Genomic DNA, 18,580 nt, shown 5'->3' with positions numbered 1-18,580 from the left:
ATAATATTAGGTGATGGAGCTTTTTTATTCAAAAGACGAAAGTGCCCCTTCTTACCTCTCTAATTTATTAGATTTTGATTTTTAAAAAATCTGACATCCTTTTTTTTTTAAATAATAAATTTAGTTACACTGTATGTATAAAAAATAGTAAATCATGATAGCGAGATCAATATCGGTATCACTAACTTTTAATGTTGTACTCCAACAATATAATATTACGAAAATTTGTATATTCTAATCTTTAATTTAGATAATTGGATTCTATCTACCCAATTATATATAATTTTATGATATCAATTATCAATGCGATTGCATTATCAACGAAAGATAATAATGTCAATGGATTAAAGAAGTTGAAAACATGAGTTTGGCATTTGTATTAAAGAACAGGTAATCAACTATTCAATAATGGTTTCTCATTTTTTAAAAAAAAAAAAATCTTATTAGTAATTATTTCATTTTGACTAATCATGGAAAACGTGACCAGGGACAGGAAAGTAAAATATTATTCTTCTTACCTCTAAAAATATAACTATATAATATCTGAAGTAGTCACGCTGACGTCATACTTACTGTATATTCAGGTCTTTTTGTTTATTGGTTTAAAGAAAGACTATCGAACTTGATTACTGCCTATGCGTGTTTACTATTCGTTGGGTCGCAACTCGCAAAGCTTGTCTAGTAGGAGTGCTCCAATGGATCAAATTATATGCTATTGCTGGCCGTTGGATGTGGGCCAAACCCCAAGTCTTAAAATAATCTTGAATCTAATGAAAGAGATTAGAGAGTTGATGCAGCGTATCTACGTCATTCCTTTTCTGTTTTGGCTTTGGTTTTTAATTACATTCCTTTTCTTTAAATTTTTTTATTTCTTTAGATAAACTTTGATTTATTCCTTTTTTTAATCGCTTTAAGGTTTTACTCTTACAATAACTATAGTTGAATTATTAATCTAAGAAGCACCTTGCTCTCTTAAACCTCTTGCTTTCAGCTAGAACACGGTTCTCAACAAACTCAAAATCGTGTATTTCGTTTGGGCATTCGCAGACTAAACAATCGAAATCACATATCCTATCGGTTACTATCCTTTGCTCTCAATTAAAGCTCGGTCCTTTTCGATATCATGGCACCTCGCAAACCAACAATTGAAGAACAACAAGACGAGTTCCGTCAAACGTTGGAGAACTTCACTATTGGACTTCATGATGCTTTCAGAGCAGCGGTGGAAAACGCTTTAACAACAGTTTTACAAGACCAACAAGAGCGTTTTCGTGACCGTCGTCATCCTCCTCAAGATGTGGCGCATGAAGACTCTGATGATGACGGCTTACCGGAAAATTTGTTCGCCGATGCGTGATAATCACCCTCGTCAGAACAACGTCAACCGTCACGATGACCACCGTGAGGAGCGACGTGATGAGAGACATGATGCTCGGCTCGAGCTTGCGCGTGCTAATCCTTCGCGCTGGGAAACAGGGTTCAAGGTAGAAATCCCTGAGTTTGCAGGTACTTTAAACCCAGAAGACTTTCTCGACTGGCTAAACATGGTGGAGGAAGTTTTGGAGTTTAAAAGTGTTCCTGATGAGATGCGTGTGCCGTTGGTAGCAACTCGTTTCAAAATCCGTGCTATGGCATGGTGGACTCAATTAAAAGAGTCTCGTCGTCGCGCTGGTAAAGATCGCATTGACTCTTGGGAACGATTGAAGAAGCACATGAGACGAAGTTTTCTGCCTTATAACTACGAGAGGACATTGTACAACAAACTCCAAAATCTTCGACAAGGGTCTCGTTCGGTTGATGAATACGCTACGAACTTTTTCAGCATGACTGCTCGCATTACTCTAGCTGAGACAGAGGATCAACTGGTTTCGCGGTTTATAGGTGGTCTGCGTTCCCAACTTCAGCTCCCGTTGCAGCAATTTAATCCCGCCTCTGTGTCTGAAGCACATCAAAGAGCTCTTGGTATGGAACTTCAGTACAAGTCGAATTGGGGTTCAGCTAATTCGCGTCCTCGTTTTCAGTCGCAGACAGCGTCTGATGCAACGACTTCCTCACAGCTTGAGACCTCGTCTTCTCGCGGAAACTTCACCAAATCTGCTGTTCCTCCTGATTCGATCGCAGCGTCACGTCCTCAGCGAACTGGTGCTTTACGTTGTTTCACTTGTGGGGAACAGGGTCACCGCCAGACCGCCTGCCCTAATCAAACTCGCCGCAGTTTAGTTACTCTTGAGCACGACCAGTCCGATGAACCTCGTTATGATGAATATCATTCTGATCAAGATCAAGACGGTGACGTTATTTCAGGTGACATTGGACATGCCTCGCAAACTCTCGTGCTTCGCCGTAATTGTCTTGCTCCTCGCGTCGCAACAGAATCTTGGCTACGTACTACCTTATTTCGATCAACCTGCACCATTAATGGGAAGATTTGTAAGCTCATTATCGATTCTGGTAGTTGTACAAACGCAATTTCTGAAGACGCTGTACGAAAATTGGGGATCCAAACATTAGCACATCCTGCTCCATATCAACTCGCGTGGCTTAATACGGGTTCGGAAATTTTGGTTTCGCAACAGGCACTTGTTCCTTTTTCCATCGGTGTATACAAAGATTCTGTGAGCTGTGATGTTGACCCCATGGATGCCTGTCACCTCCTTTTGGGTCGTCCGTGGGAATACGACCGAGATGTGGTGCACCGTGGCAAGAGTAACACCTATACTTTTGCTTTTAACGACCGTACAATTACGTTGGTACCTACTCGCGAGCTTCCCGAGTCTGTTGTTCCTTCTTCACAGCGACCACAGAAGACACCTCCACATTCTTCTAAATCCTTGTTGATTTTACCGAAAGCTGCTTTTGAAGAAGCACTCGTAGGATCTGATATGGTGCTTGCGCTTGTCAGTTCTCCGACTGTGTGTTCTTCGTCCTCTCAGATACCATCAGCTTTCTCGGACTTGTTACAAGCATTTGCTGATGTTTTTCTTGCAGAGTTACCTTCGAGTTTGCCTCCGTTACGTGACATTCAACACCATATTGATCTTGTGCCTAATGCAGTGCTCCCAAACAGACCACATTACCGCATGAGTCCACAAGAACATGACGAGCTGCGTCGTCAAGTTGAGGAGCTTCTCCACAAGGGTCATGTTCGCGAAAGTCTGAGTCCTACAACTGTTCCTGCCCTGCTCATTCCCAAGAAGGATGGAAGCTGGCGTATGTGTGTTGATAGTCGAGCTATCAACAAAACCACAGTTCGGTATAGGTTTCCGATTCCGCGTCTAGATGATCTCCTTGATCAGATTGTGCGTGCATCTATCTTTACCAAACTGGATTTAAAGAGCGGTTACCATCAAATTCGTATACGGCTTGGTGACGAATGGAAGACGGCTTTTAAAACTCGCGAGAGTCTCTTTAAGTGGATGGTTATGCCGTTTGGATTGTCCAATGCTCCAAGTACGTTCATGCGTGTGATGAACCAAGCCCTTCGACCTTTCATTGGCAAATTCGTGGTGGTTTATTTTGACGATATTCTGATATTTAGCCATGATCTCTCTAGCCATTTGGAACATCTTGAAGCTGTGCTGCTTGTTTTGCGCAAGGAGAAACTTTTTGCAGCTCGACAGAAGTGTGTTTTTGGGGTGTCACATGTCCTTTTTCTGGGCTATATCGTCTCTGCTCGAGGTCTTGAGGTTGATCCAAGCAAGGTGGAAGCAATTAAATCTTGGCCAACTCCTCAGACAATTAGCGAGGTTAGGAGTTTTCATGGACTTGCTTCCTTTTATCGATGCTTCGTACATCACTTTAGCAACATCACTGCACCGCTTACTGATTGCATCAAAGGTTCTTCGTTTGTCTGGACTGTCGAGGCAAATACAGCCTTTGAGACGATCAAAGCAAAGCTTACGTCCGCTCAGGTTCTTGCTTTACCCGATTTTTCCTTGGTTTTCGAGTTACACTGCGATGCCTGCAAGTTTGGGATCGGCGCTGTCTTAAGTCAACAAGGTCGACCTGTAGCTTTTTATAGTGAGAAAATTGCAGGTGCTCGAGCTCGGTATAGTACCTATGATGTGGAGTTTTATGCCATTGTTCAGGCCATTCGACATTGGCGTCATTATCTTTTTCATCAAGAGTTTATCCTCTATACAGACCATGATGCTTTAAAACACTTAGGAAGTCAAGAAAAGATTTCAGCAAGGCATGCTTCATGGATTGCCTTTCTCCAACAGTTCACCTTTGTCATCAAGCATCAATTGGGTCGTACTAACAAAGTTGCCGATGCTTTAAGTCGACGCCATTCCCTGTTAGCGACACTTCATGTCTCTGTTGTGGGGTTTGCGGCATTTACTGAGCTGTATCCTAAGGATCCTTTTTTGGGCGTATTTGGTTGGACTTGACGTCCGGGAACAAGTCTGAGTATGTTTTGCAAGATGGCTTTATTTTTCTCCATAATCGTCTCTGCGTTCCTGAGTGTAGTTGGCGTTTACAAATTATTAAGGAACTTCATGAAGAAGGACACGTGGGGCGTGATAGAACTTTGAAGCTGGTGGTGGATTCTTACTTCTGGCCGAAATTACGTCGAGATGTTGCTCGCCATGTAGAACGTTGTGTGACTTGTCAACGTTCAAAGGGTCATGCGTCTAACAGCGGTTTGTATATGCCTCTGCCTATTCCTACGCAGCCGTGGACAGACGTCAGCATGGATTTTGTCTTGGGATTGCCTCGTACTCAACGTGGTAATGATTCTATATTTGTGGTCGTAGATCGTTTCTCCAAGATGGCTCATTTTATTCCTTGTAAGAAGACTACAGATGGGGTTCAGGTGGCTACGCTCTTCTTCCGTGAGATCTATCGCATTCATGGGCTTCCTTTGTCCATTGTCTCCGATCGTGATTCTCGGTTTTTGAGTCATTTTTGGCCCTCTTTGTGGCGTTTTCTCCGCACAAGTTTGGATATGAGCTCTGCATATCATCCTCTATCTGATGGCCAGACAGAGGTGACTAATCGTTCTTTGGGTGATATGTTGCGATGCTTGGTTGGTAACAACATCAAGTCATGGGATTCAATTTTGTGTAAAGCTGAGTTTGCTCACAATCATGCAGTTAATCGGAGTACAAAATTCAGTCCATTTAGGGTGGTTTATGGTCTTGTGCCTCGAGGCCCACTTGATCTTGGTGTCACACCAGATGGTACACGAGATCATGGTCACGCCATTGACTTTGTATCAGACATCTCTTTTGTTCATCAGCAGGTGCATGATAATCTCCAAGTCTCTTCTGCGAAGTACAAAATGGATGCTGATCGCCATCGTCGTGATGTTCAGTTTCATGTCGGAGATCTTGTGTGGGCTGTTTTAACAAAAGATCGTTTTTCATCCGGTGAATACAACAAACTTAAAGCGAGAAAGATTGGTCCTCTTGAAGTCTTGGAAAGGATTAATGCAAATGCATATCGTCTTCGCCTTCCTTCTGATATTCGTTCGTCTGATGTCTTCAATGTCAAACATTTGGTTCCATTTGTCGCGCAAGATGACCCTCAAGATTCAGGGACGAATCTTTCTCTACCCCGGGTGACCTGATGCAGCGTATCTACGTCATTCATTTTCTGTTTTGGCTTTGGTTTTTAATTACATTCCTTTTCTTTAAATCTTTTCCTTTCTTTAGATAAACTTTGATTTATTCTTTTTCTTAATCGCTTTAGGGTTTTACTCTTACTATAAGTATAGTCGATATCTCAACTTGTGAGAATACGACTTATTGAATTATTAATCTAAGAAGCACCTTGCTCTCTTAAACCTCTTGCTTTCGGCTAGAACATCGGTTCTCAACGAACTCAAGATCGTATATTTCGTTTGGGCATTCGCAGACTAAACAATCGAAATCACAAATCCTATCGGTTACTATCTTTTGCTCTATCAAGAGTGACCGAAGAAAATACTTGTTCTTGCTTTGTAAGTTAATTTACGGTCTCTAATTTACGATGCTTTGAATGTTAATTTACGATCTAAATGTGAATGTTGTTTAGAAAAGTATGAAATAAAACTATCAAGCAGATTGGAAAACTTTTAAACTTTAATCATTACTTTTGCGTATAAATTTCATTATAAATGATTTTAGTTCAAATACAAAGACTCCAAAAAAGATCAAAAGCAAATTCAAACCACAAGAGAAATAGAAGAACTCTACGTCGAAGTAATGGTAGCTTACGAAACAAAAATCTAATGCATCCAACTTGGAAAACCCTATGTAACATATGATTGACAGGTATTCTCTTTCATGACACTTCAAGGCAAACCAAATTTCACTTCAACCACATTTGATCAGAAGGAGCCCAGAGACAAAAAGTTGAACTCAGATAATGTTTTATGCTAGTTATGTCACCATATCATATTATTCCAGTTATATGCATGTGTAAGTAAGTACATATATGATATATAAACTTCTATCATAACAATTTATACTAACGATTTTATTTCAGAAATGAAGAATATGTCGCAGAGAGAAAATATCATGGGAAAAAGAACGAAGAAGAATATCAATAACCTTTTGATGATGGGGTGAGACAACAAGTGAATTAACATAATTACATAACCACTCTTGTTATGTTTGTTCTACATCATCCGTTGTTTTGCTCTATCTATTTGAATGTCTTCATTTTTTGTTCAAATTTGAATGTCTTCATTTGGAACCTTTTTTGTGTGGTTATCAAACAACATATATAGAACAAAATTAATTATTGCAATTTCAACCGAGCAAAACAACATCTAAGTTGAAATAGTCTGTTTCACTTTCTACTCTATATTATTACACCAAATTAATAATCACTCTCTCAAGCGAAACAAATCACGGTATCCCACATTTTCCTATAAGACCACCTAACAATAACGTCGAAGGATCTGATTTGAGACATGAGATCGAAGGAACAGAGAACTCATCTGTCATCCCATACGCATTCCAACAGAATGGATCCACAATGATTTCGCCTTTCGAGGGCAGCAATTCAATACCCGAAAGTGTTAAATTTGTACACGGGACATTATTGCTGCATCCAAAATGGATAGGAGGACTACGAATATCATATGTACCTTTTATACTTTGATATTTTATATCATACACAAAAACCGCTGATGTTTTGTTAGCACAACTCTTAGCTGTGCAATAGTATTGATCGATGATTATCGGATTTCGGACAGTATCCAGTTGGATATTGTCGAACATTACACCAGATACTGACCCAGACCCACCTTGCCATGTCTTGATACGTACGCCATTGTCAGAAAATTTTATAACTGACTCTCTAACCGTAACGTTTGAGACGCACGCACGTGAGTTTTGGTTGCCTAGACTTCCAATGCTACAAATTATGCCGTTAAATCAAAATACGATATTATGTATTAATGTTAAAAACTTGAATTAAAATATATCACAATTAACTTTTACCTAATCCCATGCCCGCCTGGTCCACAAGTAAGATTCCTTATATCAATATTGTGTGATCCGGATCCTATTGAGACACAATCATCTCCTGAGGAAGAATTTTAAGAATCTTAAGTGTGTTTACACTATGATAAAAAGGTACATATGAAGTTTGTAGCCAATATTAAATGTTTTTCTTTCTATAGGTTTTTGTGTGTATATGATCCGTCTAAAAATGAAAACAACATAGTCTTTTAAATAAGTGCTAAAACGACTATTTTATTTTCTGTCTGCGATTTAAAACCGTTAGCTTATAATGGAATTTCTTATATGCACCGTATTAAGATATTTTATGTTCTATATAGCATCTCAAACTTTTCAGGTCTACTTAGGTTTGTTGCTATAAATAGTGTTTTTTTTTTTTACACTTTTCTCATGTATGTGTATGTTTGAATGTATACCGTTGGAAATAACTGAGTTGTAAATCTCAACGGAGTTGGAGTTCTCAAGGTGGATGCCGTCAGTGTTGGGACTTAACTGCGGAGATGTGATTCGAAGGGAGTTGACGTGAACTTCATGACATCCGTCGAATTTAAGATGAAACTGCGGACTGTTTTTTATACTCACACCTTTCACAATAAGATTCGAGCTCATGAAGAACCTCAAAGCCTGTCTTCACCAAAATCATTACATAAACATTTTATAAAATTAATTAGAAAAACATATCTTCTACATATTTTGATGTGTTACTTACGGCGGGGCTTTCGCATGGACCAGCAATTGCAGTCGTTTTGTTGACATTCTGTTTGAACATAACATATACTATAAGATTCATAGATTATTCATATTTACACTAACATTTTCTAAGTGTTTTACAATCGAATTCTAATGATCGTGTTTTTGCTGTTGTATAAAAATAGTGAATTTGCATCAACATGATATAAAATACAAAATTTGATACAGTTATATATCAATGTTTGTAATCAAATTTTTTTTGTTGGTAGTAACTAGATTGAAAATGTTTTTTTTTTTTTTTTGCTAAATTAGATTGAAAATGTTTACCCGGTGAGGTTTGCAGGGAAGATCCCACCATTTTTGTCCACGACCATCGATAACTCCAACGCCTACTAGAGCCATTCCATTGATTCTATAAAAGACGAGCCATTGTCTTTTGTTAACACCCCTTGGCCACGACTCTGGTCCATCCCGTGGCACGATGGTCCCATCGACCTTATTTATTCAAAGAATATATCAGCTAATTAACGTTTGATATATAATCATGTAGACATTAAGAAAAAAACTTTGAGATTAAAAATAAAAATTGGTATATATATACTTGGAAGTGTTGGTAAGAGCGACAAGGACCGGTGAAAATGGTGGAATGGATCATGAAAGTGAAACCGTAAGGCACAAGCAAGACGGAGACAGTGTTGTTGTCGTTGTCGTTGGTACAAGCTGAATCCCAAGCTTTCTTGAACGACTCAGTGTCGTCTGTTAAACCGTCACCGACCGCACCGTAGTTTCTCACGTCGTAGACTACTTCGTGGTCGGGATCTTGGGACGGCGATGGAGACTGCCACGAGTCGTTAGGGTTTTGAGAGAGAGAAGGAGGCTGAGATTGAGATATGGACGAAGAAGGTGGCTCTGGTTTTGGGTTGGGATTATGTTTGTCGTTGTGATGATATAGCCTTGCTTCGGTTTCATTAGAGATTGTGATGAAAATTATTAGTGTAGTGAAACGTAGGATCGGATCACGAGCCAATTTTTTGGATGTAGGGTTTTTTTTTTTTTTTTTTTTTTTTGGATGTAGGGTTTAGTTTGGTAGCTTCTTTAATGTGATGATTCTTCTCTCTTTATTTTTGGCTCTTTGGAAATAATATTGCAGCAGAATGGAGATGTTTGGTTTCACAAATATAGGGTGCTAGTGGTGGTGAGTGAGAGGAGTGAATGAAATAAAAAATTATGATAAGTGAAAAAAAAGAGTGGAATTAGACTTTTTTTTTCTCTAATGTTATTTTCTAGAGTAACAATTTTATAGTGGAATGAAGCTTATTTTCCACTTGTTAAGTGAAGTCCATTATAATTTGGAGATACGCAAATTTACCATAAATTGTTGATTTTTAAGAAATCCAAAGGAATAATCAATTCCATACTCAATTTTTATTTTCTTTAACATGTCAACCATTTGTACCTATTGATATTTGAATTTATTAGTTGACAAAGTTTTTTTTTTCCTTTTTTGATTTACCCTTAATTGACATGATGCTGATAAGCTTATCTGTATATATAAGACAGCTCAAAGCTCATAAGTGTTATCTCATGTTCATGACAAACCCCTTATTTGTTGGAAAATCATTTGCTATAAAGTAAATTGTATAATATTGATATTATTGAATAATAATGCTCGTATTTAGACATTACAATACCGTTTTGCAACTTAAAAGAGTTAGAGGTTTTATAAAACATTTTAGCCATCTTCTTCAATCTCCACCAAATCCCAAATGGCCAACTAAACGTCCTTTATTGGTCAACAATACTATTCATATGATCAGATAAACTCAAGAGTCTGTAGTCCAAGATTAAAATGTTGTGATTATATATAAACAATCCTTTCTTGACATGAACACTGTATTAAAAAAAAACAATATTGTAACCGTCACAACAATGATTCTCTGTGCAAATTCCTGTAAGAAGAATAGGATGATATGTGTGCTGTGGATAATTAAAGTTTTGCTGTTGTGTTGTTTAACTAAGTGGAATTTGTGCTTTTTGCTATCTCTGCAAATTGCTCCAAACTATTCTTGATCAATCCTTGCATTAGCGGTTGAAGCGCCTGAAGAAAACAAAAAACGAATGATTACAAGACGTGCAAGGGTTTAAATGTTACCAGTAGATATGATTTGAAACATTCATTTTTGTTGATTAACTCTCAAAATATCGAGATATTGATGAAATTTACAGGTTGAATAAAAAATGCTTACTGTTGCAAATGGTATAAGTAGCAGCGGAACCTCGTATGCAAAGGTTAGCTGCAAACAAAGCAATGAAGATTGGTAGAATTTTATCCATTGTTTATGTAACAAATCGCGTATAAACAAACTAAATGGGTAATATTGTAGATCATCAGGAACTCGTAAACCAATGAACTATGGTTGAGAAAAATGAATGTATATCAACAATGGAACCTCACTTCTACATCACATGATGAAGGTCCTAGTGGGAAAAACCGAACAGTTCCCCTGTAAACAAAAAAAAAAGCAAGACCTTCACATGAAGCTTGATTCAAGAGATGAAGTTTCAGACTCATTGATTCATTTCAATTTTGTTTACCTGTTAGGAAGGCCTTCTAGAGAAATCCAGTGTATTTTCTGGTTCAGGAGAGGCTGCAGGAAACAGAATCTAGAAAACATTATTATGTAAGAATCCAAATAAGCCGTTTAAAACGTTCTCGAGATCAAAAACCATTCAAAGTCACAAAATAATTTTTCTTAAGATATCTACTTTTAAACAGTTGACGATACTTGCCTGCAAATTCTTAGCGAGCCAAGAGTACTCTAGATTCTGACCAAATGCTTTATACTTCAAGGTCCATCGAGATAAATCGGGTTTGTCCTTCAGTACCTGCAGAGCTAAGCCACAACATCAAACACCTCCTAAAAAAAGAAAAAGAAAATCCATGGCGTTTCCATGTTCAATAGACAAACGAACAAAATACTCATTTACCTTCACGGATGAAATGAATGACATCCAACTAGGAATCGATTCTCGATCCGAGTAGAGCCCATAAGCAACTGATACAGGCACTTCAACCTTCATCTTTACTCTGAAATTCTCCACAGCATTTTTAGACTCAGAGAGAAATGTTCAAACACTTGCTAACATAGAACATTCTTGACAAGAAAAAGCCAGTTTTTATCAAATTAAGACAAGGAAAATTCAATATCGTACAGTAAAGCAGCATTTTGAAGAAGCAACATGCCTCTCCAGAGCAACCATTGATCGTCATAAGCAAATCAAAATCAGAGAGAAACAGTGTTTTATAATGATCTTTTTTATTCACTCTTCTGCGATTCAGAGAAACAATAAACTCACAAATGCGTGTACGTTTTGTAAATCTAGCTAAATTACTCGAAGAGCCAACAAAACATTCAAGTCAGAGAGAGAGAGAGTCAAGACAAGAGCAGGGGAATATGAATCGCTTACTTGCATTCTTGCCACTCCATGAGAGTGTCGAATCTCCTGGATAGTGAAGAATTAAAAGATCTATTCGGTAAAATCAACGGGGAAAATCTAGAAGCAAGAGGCGAAGGCTTCATCAGAGAAGAAGAAGAAGAAGAAGAAGAAGAAGAAGAAGAAGAAGAAGAAGGAGGAGGTAAATATCTCGAACTGGGTTTAGCTACGGCGTTTCGGCATCGGAATTTCCGATTAACAAACCCGGCGGCGAAGGCATTTGGGTTCGGAAGAGAAACAATCGCCGTCGCAGACATTTTCTTTCTTCGTCGTCGTGTTTTCTGTGTGACTTTCTGTTTTGCCGGCGAAAGAAATGGAAAGAGCGTGGCGTTAAAAGAGTATGAAAGGAGGAGGAGGAGAAGGAGAAGGTTGCTTCTTGTTTTGGTGATGTCACGTGTCCTGCTTCAAGAGGTTGCAAATTCTTCAATTCAAAATTCTTAAATGGGCCCGGAAAAAGCTTAATGGGCCAAAAACGAAGCCCATTTGAGAGTGTTGAAGACCTCCGTCTTCCTCCCTTCTCTCTCGCTCGTTCTCTCCCTGAACAAGCTCGGTGAGAATGTCGGCGAGAAGTAGCAATCGATGTAATTTCTGGCTTCCGAAGAAGAAAAGATCATGCGCCAATACTCGAATCGAGAGTTCGTTGTAAGTTCTATATACTTGGAAGTGAAAATTTTCGATTTTATTTTATTTTCAAATTAGTCAGGAGCTAATTTTCTTAAGTAATCAAACAGGTTTTGTGGAAACCATAGCCAGCGATTAGATGGTCAGTGGATTCCATGCCCTATTGATCCTTCTCAGTAAGTAAAAGATTATGTTTTTTTCGAAGATGTTAATTTTGCCATTCTCTGCTCTTGGTAGCAACGGTTTGATTCGAATTTTTCTAGCTCTGTGTTGCAGGAGAATCTCGAAGGGCATGTCAAAAGATGCCCTTTACTAAAACAAACGGTAGCATTGTCTGGTCAACAATTTTACCACAAGGGTATTAATGCCGGAAACGAAGAAGAAGAAGATAAAGAAAAGATGGGCTCCTCTTGTTGTCCAGATTCTGTTGTTACTTCAGAAATGAAGAGGAATCTACTTTATAGTATGAGTGTTTCTAAGTTTCATCAGCTAATTAAGAAAATTGAGTCGGTTCATGGCGGTATTTGTAAAGATATCGAAGATTCGTATCTGTCACCTGAAGCTTGTAACATATGGTTTACTAAGGAGATAGATAGGTAAGGGTTCAAAAGTTTGTAGCTTTTGTTCTTGGGGTTTGGTGAATCAGAGGAGAAGTTCCTTTTTATTACTGATATGTTCTGATTATTGGGCAGGAAACTACCGTTTCAAGAGAAACATGTTTTGCAGCAAGGTTCGATTCTTGGTAACTTGGAAAAGATTGGTGCATTGAAAAGGTGCAACAAAAATGTGGAATGTTGCGAAAGCAATCTGGATAATAAAGATGAGAATGTGTCTGCGGTTGTTGAATTTGGAGCTGGGAGAGGGTACTTAACACAGATGCTAGCAGATTGCTATGGGGTCAAAAAAGTGTATTTAGTTGAGAGGAAATCTTACAAGCTTAAGGTTGGTTAAGCTTGCTCGTTTGTGTTCATCCCGTTTCCTTTCAGTAGATTATTTCTCAAGCTGCAGTTGTTTTGCTACTTCTAGGCTGATCGGTCACTGAGGCAAAAGGAGAACTTGGTATTAGAGCGTATGAGAATCGATAGTAAGGTTCCTTTGAGTCTAATACATTTTCTTGTTTTACCTGTATTAATGGATTGAAAAATAAAACCTCTTTGTGTTTTCAGTTGAGGATTTGAACCTTAACGCGGTCGAATCTTTGCACGGTGTTCCTTATGTGGCTGTTGGGAAACATCTCTGTGGTCCTGCAACAGGTCACTACATGTTTATGTCTTCACTCTTACACAGTTCAGATTTTCACTTTAATATGAGTGTCTATGTTGCTAATCAATGATCATTTGTATGTGATCATAGATTTGAGCCTAAGATGTTGTTTTTCTAGACAAGATGATGAAAGCCCGGTTCTGAGAGGTCTCGCCATCGCGACTTGTTGCCATCATCTTTGCCAATGGAAAAGCTACATAAGTAAACTCAGTCACTTCCTCTTTGGTCTACCAGAGTAGTATAGAATTCTCCATCAATGAAGAAATGTCATTTTTCTTTTTTTGTTTCACAGATAAAGAATATATCATTAGCCTTGGGATGTCCAAAGACGAGTTCCATACCATGACTTGGTTCACTAGCTGGGCTGTAGATGATGATCACGGTTCCAAAATTCCCGGTGTTGACGACATTGACCTTCAGGCTTCAGAGTAAACATTTCTTGGATTCAAAGATGATAAAGGTGTTACTTGAAATAAGTTATTTCATCTTGATTGTTTGTCGTCTGATGCAGCAGTACAAAGGAGGAAGAACAAGTAAAAGGAGTGGAAGATGATTCTTTGAGGAGCGTTGACGAAGTTGTGAAGAAAATGAAACCCATGGAAAGAGCTGTTTTAGGGTTCAAGTGTAAACAGATCATCGATACGGGGAGGATGTGGTGGGTTAAGAAACATGGGTTAGATTCTAAGCTAGTGAAATATATACCGGCGAGCGTCTCACCGGAAAATACTTTACTAATCGCCGGAAAATCCACTCCTTCCTCTGCTTGATGTTGTATTGTCGTTAGTAATTCAATACTTTGTAGGTGAAGACCAGTAGAAATTATGGTGCAAGTCATCACTTTTGATTCATAAACTTTATCAGCTTTTTTATATATTTATTTCATAAAATTGTTACAACTTTATGTGCTTGCTTCTTATCTAAAAAGAATCTTAAGAAAACAAAAATCAGTTCACAATAAGGTTAAAAAGATCCTATGGAGACTGCAACGTCATCACACACGCACGCACGGATCATTTTGTTCCGTTCACACACGGTCAAATACTTAAAATAGTCAAACTTTTTCGCCACGTCATCAACACTCTATAAATACTCCAGTCGGTTACCACCACCGATTCAATAAAATCTACGGCAATGGAGACTCCAAGTGGCACCATCATCTTCACCACCGTTGGTCGAACTCACTACGGCTTCGACGTCTTCTCTCTCCACATCAACTCCGCCGTTGAGCGCCGTTTAACAGACGGCGTTTCCGTTAACTTCAACGCTCAGTTCGCCAACGATAACGGCGATGTGGTCTTCGTCTCGGAACGAGCCGGGTCTGCCCGGATTTTTAGAACCCGACCCGGAGATTCAAAGCCCGAGCAGCTCCCCGGAGCTCCGCAAAGCTTCTTCCACGACCGTCCAGTCATTACTCAAAACAACAGACTTTATTTCATCTCCGCTCACGAGCAGCCTGATCGTCATTTCAAGAATTGGTCCGCGCTTTACTCCGTGAAGCTCGACGGCGAAGAGAGAGAAGTAACACGTGTCACTCCACTAGACACCGCCGATTTTAGCCCGGCGGTTTCTCAATCGGGAGAGCTTTTGACCGTCGCGTCGTACGGATCTCGCTCTTGGGGCGGTGAGTTTCACGAGATCAACACTGATATCGTCGTTTTCAAAGCATCTGAGCCGGAGACGAGAGTGGTGATTTGCGAACACGGCGGATGGCCGACTTGGTCCGGCGATTCCACCGTTTTCTTTCACCACAAAGCAGATGATGGTTGGTGGAGCATTTTCCGGTTAGATATACCAGAAAATTTTGAGGTGAATTCCGGTTTTCCGATCGAACCGATCAGAGTCACTCCTCCTGGTCTCCATTGCTTCACTCCTGCAGCTTTCCACGACGGGAAACGAATCGCCGTCGCAACTCGTCGTCGCGGAGTCAAACACCGCCACATCGAGATTTTCGACATTGAACGCAAAACGTTTCAGGCGGTTACCGAGCCACTCAATCCGAGTTTCCACCATTACAGCCCCTTCGTGTCTTCTGATTCCGAGTTCCTCGGCTACCACCGATTCCGAGGCGAGTCGACTCAGGGCGAGTCCACCGTTCCGAACCTGGAATCGATCGTGTCACCGATCAAAACCCTCCGCTTGCTCAGATTAAACGGATCGTTTCCATCATCATCTCCTGACGGTGATCTGATCGCGTTGAATTCCGATTTCGACGTCAACGGTGGCATCAAAGTCGCCAAATCTGACGGCTCTAAACGATGGACGTCGAATTGGGGTTCAACTAATTCGCGTCCTCGTTTTCAGTCGCAGACAGCGTCTGATGCAACGACTTCCTCACAGCTTGAGACCGCGTCTTCTCGCGGAAACTTCACCAAATCTGCTGTTCCTCCTGATTCGATCGCAGCGTCACGTCCTCAGCAAACTGGTGCTTTACGTTGTTTCACTTGTGGGGAACAGGGTCACCGCCAGACCGCCTGCCCTAATCAAACTCGCCGCGGTTTAGTTACTCTTGAGCACGACCAGTCCGATGAACCTCGTTATGATGAATATCATTCTGATCAAGATCAAGACGGTGACGTTATTTCATGTGACACTGGACATGCCTCGCAAACTCTCGTGCTTCGCCGTAATTGTTTTGCTCCTCGCGTCGTAACAGAATCTTGGCTACGTACTACCTTATATCGATCAACCTGCACCATTAATGGGAAGATTTGTAAGCTCATTATCGATTATGGTAGTTGTACAAACGCAATTTCTGAAGACGCTGTAAGAAAATTGGGGATCCAAACATTAGCACATCCTGCTCCATATCAACTCGCGTGGCTTAATACGGGTTCGGAAATTTTGGTTTCGCAACAGGAACTTGTTCCTTTTTCCATCGGTCTATACAAAGATTCTGTGAGCTGTGATATTGTCCCCATGGATGCCTGTCACCTCCTTTTGGGTCGTCCGTGGGAATACGACCGAGATGTGGTGCACCGTGGCAAGAGTAACACCTATACTTTTGCTTTTAACGACCGTACAATTACGTTGGTACCTACTCGCGAGCTTCCGGAGTCTGTTGTTCCTTCTTCACAGCAACCACAGAAGACACCTCACATTCTTCTAAATCCTTGTTGATTTTACCGAAAGCTGCTTTTGAAGAAGCACTCGTAGGATCTGATATGGTGCTTGCGCTTGTCAGTTCTCCGGCTGTGTGTTCTTCGTCCTCTCAGATACCATCAGCTTTCTCGGACTTGTTACAAGCATTTGCTGATGTTTTTCTTGCGGAGTTACCTTCGAGTTTGCCTCCGTTACGTGACATTCAACACCATATTGATCTTATGCCTAATGCAGTGCTCCCAAACAGACCACATTACCGCATTGTTCCACAAGAACATGACGAGCTGCGTCGTCAAGTTGAGGAGCTTCTCCACAAGGGTCATGTTCGCGAAAGTCTGAGTCCTACAACTGTTCCTGCCCTGCTCATTCCCAAGAAGGATGGAAGCTGGCGTATGTGTGTTGATAGTCAAGCTATCAACAAAATCACAGTTCGGTATAGGTTTCCGATTCCGCGTCTAGATGATCTCCTTGATCAGATTGGGCGTGCATCTATCTTTACCAAACTGGATTTAAAGAGCGGTTACCATCAAATTCGTATACGGCCTGGTGACGAATGGAAGACAACTTTTAAAACTCGCGAGAGTCTCTTTGAGTGGATGGTTATGCCGTTTGGATTGTCCAACGCTCCAAGTACGTTCATGCGTGTGATGAACCAAGCCCTTCGACCTTTCATTGGCAAATTCGTGGTGGTTTATTTTGACGATATTCTGATATTTAGCCATGATCTCTCTAGCCATTTGGAACATCTTGAAGCTGTGCTGCTTGTTTTGCGCAAGGAGAAACTTTTTGCAGCTCGACAGAAGTGTGTTTTTGGGGTGTCACATGTCCTTTTTCTGGGCTATATCGTCTCTGCTCGAGGTCTTGAGGTTGATCCAAGCAAGGTGGAAGCAATTAAATCTTGGCCAACTCCTCAGACAATTAGCGAGGTTAAGAGTTTTCATGGACTTGCTTCCTTTTATCGATGCTTCGTACATCACTTTAGCAACATCACTGCACCGCTTACTGATTGCATCAAAGGTTCTTCGTTTGTCTGGACTGCCGAGGCAAATACAGCCTTTGAGACGATCAAAGCAAAGCTTACGTCCGCTCAGGTTCTTGCTTTACCCGATTTTTCCTTGGTTTTCGAGTTACACTGCGATGCCTGCAAGTTTGGGATCGGCGCTGTCTTAAGTCAACAAGGTCGACCTGTAGCTTTTTATAGTGAGAAAATTGCAGGTGCTCGAGCTCGGTATAGTTCCTATGATGTGGAGTTTTATGCCATTGTTCAGGCCATTCGACATTGGCGTCATTATCTTTTTCATCAAGAGTTTATCCTCTATACAGACCATGATGCTTTAAAACACTTAGGAAGTCAAGAAAAGATTTCAGCAAGGCATGCTTCATGGATTGCCTTTCTCCAACAATTCACCTTTGTCATCAAGCATCAATTGGGTTGTACTAACAAAGTTGCCGATGCTTTAAGTCGACGCCATTCCCTATTAGCGACACTTCATGTCTCTGTTGTGGGGTTTGCGGCATTTACTGAGCTGTATCCTAAGGATCCTTTTTTGGGCGTATTTGGTTGGACTTGACGTCCGGGAACAAGTCTGAGTATGTTTTGCAAGATGGCTTTATTTTTCTCCATAATCGTCTCTGCGTTCCTGAGTGTAGTTGGCGTTTACAAATTATTAAGGAACTTCATGAAGAAGGACACGTGGGGCGTGATAGAACTTTGAAGCTGGTGGCGGATTCTTACTTCTGGCCGACATTACGTCGAGATGTTGCTCACCATGTAGAACGTTGTGTGACTTGTCAACGTTAAAGGGTCATGCGTCTAACAGCGGTTTGTATATGCCTCTGCCTATTCCTACGCAGCCGTGGACAGACGTCAGCATGGATTTTGTCTTGGGATTGCCTCGTACTCAACGTGGTAATGATACTATATTTGTGGTCGTAGATCGTTTCTCCAAGATGGCTCA

The 18,580-nt window shown here is 40.4% G+C and overlaps 4 protein-coding genes across 5 annotated transcripts; 2 read left to right on the top strand and 2 right to left on the bottom strand.

Moving 5' to 3' along the window:
* Positions 1-6,836: 6,836 nt before the first annotated feature.
* LOC112085126 (polygalacturonase At1g48100-like) lies at positions 6,837-9,171 on the bottom strand (the record flags this gene model as incomplete). Its single annotated transcript, XM_024154147.1, has 6 exons — positions 6,837-7,347; positions 7,434-7,518; positions 7,871-8,078; positions 8,164-8,211; positions 8,472-8,639; positions 8,746-9,171. Coding segments are annotated over 6 exons (1,446 nt in total), but the record flags the coding sequence as incomplete, so codon positions are not given.
* Positions 9,172-9,985: 814 nt separating this feature from the next.
* Positions 9,986-11,992, bottom strand: LOC18015291. The gene is made up of 7 exons (XM_006396321.2): positions 11,613-11,992; positions 11,133-11,232; positions 10,935-11,030; positions 10,740-10,792; positions 10,600-10,648; positions 10,391-10,438; positions 9,986-10,242 (listed from the first exon to the last, which is right to left on the bottom strand). Exons 1-7 carry the CDS (start codon positions 11,894-11,896, stop codon positions 10,159-10,161), a joined length of 714 nt encoding a protein of 237 aa, XP_006396384.1. The 5' UTR covers positions 11,897-11,992; the 3' UTR covers positions 9,986-10,158.
* Positions 11,993-12,138: 146 nt separating this feature from the next.
* Positions 12,139-14,369, top strand: LOC18015290 (tRNA:m(4)X modification enzyme TRM13 homolog). 2 transcript variants are annotated; one of them, XM_024154105.1, is made up of 9 exons: positions 12,139-12,281; positions 12,371-12,436; positions 12,524-12,856; positions 12,953-13,202; positions 13,287-13,344; positions 13,427-13,513; positions 13,614-13,724; positions 13,816-13,951; positions 14,038-14,369. In XM_024154105.1, the coding sequence occupies exons 1-9, from the start codon at positions 12,196-12,198 to the stop codon at positions 14,288-14,290; spliced, it is 1,380 nt and encodes a 459-aa protein (XP_024009873.1). In that variant the 5' UTR covers positions 12,139-12,195; the 3' UTR covers positions 14,291-14,369. The 2 variants fall into 2 exon arrangements, with proteins under 2 accessions (XP_024009873.1, XP_006396383.1); XM_006396320.2 differs by having other exon boundaries at positions 14,035-14,369.
* A 222-nt stretch (positions 14,370-14,591) lies between these two features.
* LOC18015174 lies at positions 14,592-16,671 on the top strand. Its single transcript, XM_006396318.2, has one exon. The coding sequence runs from the start codon at positions 14,655-14,657 to the stop codon at positions 16,638-16,640; it is 1,986 nt and encodes a 661-aa protein (XP_006396381.2). The 5' UTR covers positions 14,592-14,654; the 3' UTR covers positions 16,641-16,671.
* Positions 16,672-18,580: the final 1,909 nt, after the last annotated feature.

The sequence above is a fragment of the Eutrema salsugineum genome, unplaced genomic scaffold (assembly GCF_000478725.1).
Source record: "Eutrema salsugineum unplaced genomic scaffold, Eutsalg1_0 scaffold_3, whole genome shotgun sequence".
Lineage (NCBI taxonomy): Eukaryota > Viridiplantae > Streptophyta > Magnoliopsida > Brassicales > Brassicaceae > Eutrema > Eutrema salsugineum.
This window is presented reverse-complemented; position numbering and strand designations above follow the sequence as displayed.

Excerpts from the sequence above, each read along its gene's own strand:
- LOC18015291 (XM_006396321.2), bottom strand. The coding sequence starts at position 11,896 with ATGTCTGCGACGGCGATTGTTTCTCTTCCGAACCCAAATGCCTTCGCC. Across the intron at positions 11,233-11,612 it reads ATGGAGTGGCAAGAATGCAA|AGTAAAGATGAAGGTTGAAG; the intron begins GTAAGCGATTCA and ends GGAGAATTTCAG. Across the intron at positions 10,243-10,390 it reads TACTTATACCATTTGCAACA|GCGCTTCAACCGCTAATGCA; the intron begins GTAAGCATTTTT and ends TGTTTTCTTCAG.
- LOC18015290 (XM_006396320.2), top strand. The coding sequence starts at position 12,196 with ATGTCGGCGAGAAGTAGCAATCGATGTAATTTCTGGCTTCCGAAGAAG. Across the intron at positions 12,282-12,370 it reads ACTCGAATCGAGAGTTCGTT|GTTTTGTGGAAACCATAGCC; the intron begins GTAAGTTCTATA and ends GTAATCAAACAG. Across the intron at positions 13,952-14,034 it reads ATTGACCTTCAGGCTTCAGA|CAGTACAAAGGAGGAAGAAC; the intron begins GTAAACATTTCT and ends CGTCTGATGCAG.
- LOC18015174 (XM_006396318.2), top strand. The coding sequence starts at position 14,655 with ATGGAGACTCCAAGTGGCACCATCATCTTCACCACCGTTGGTCGAACT.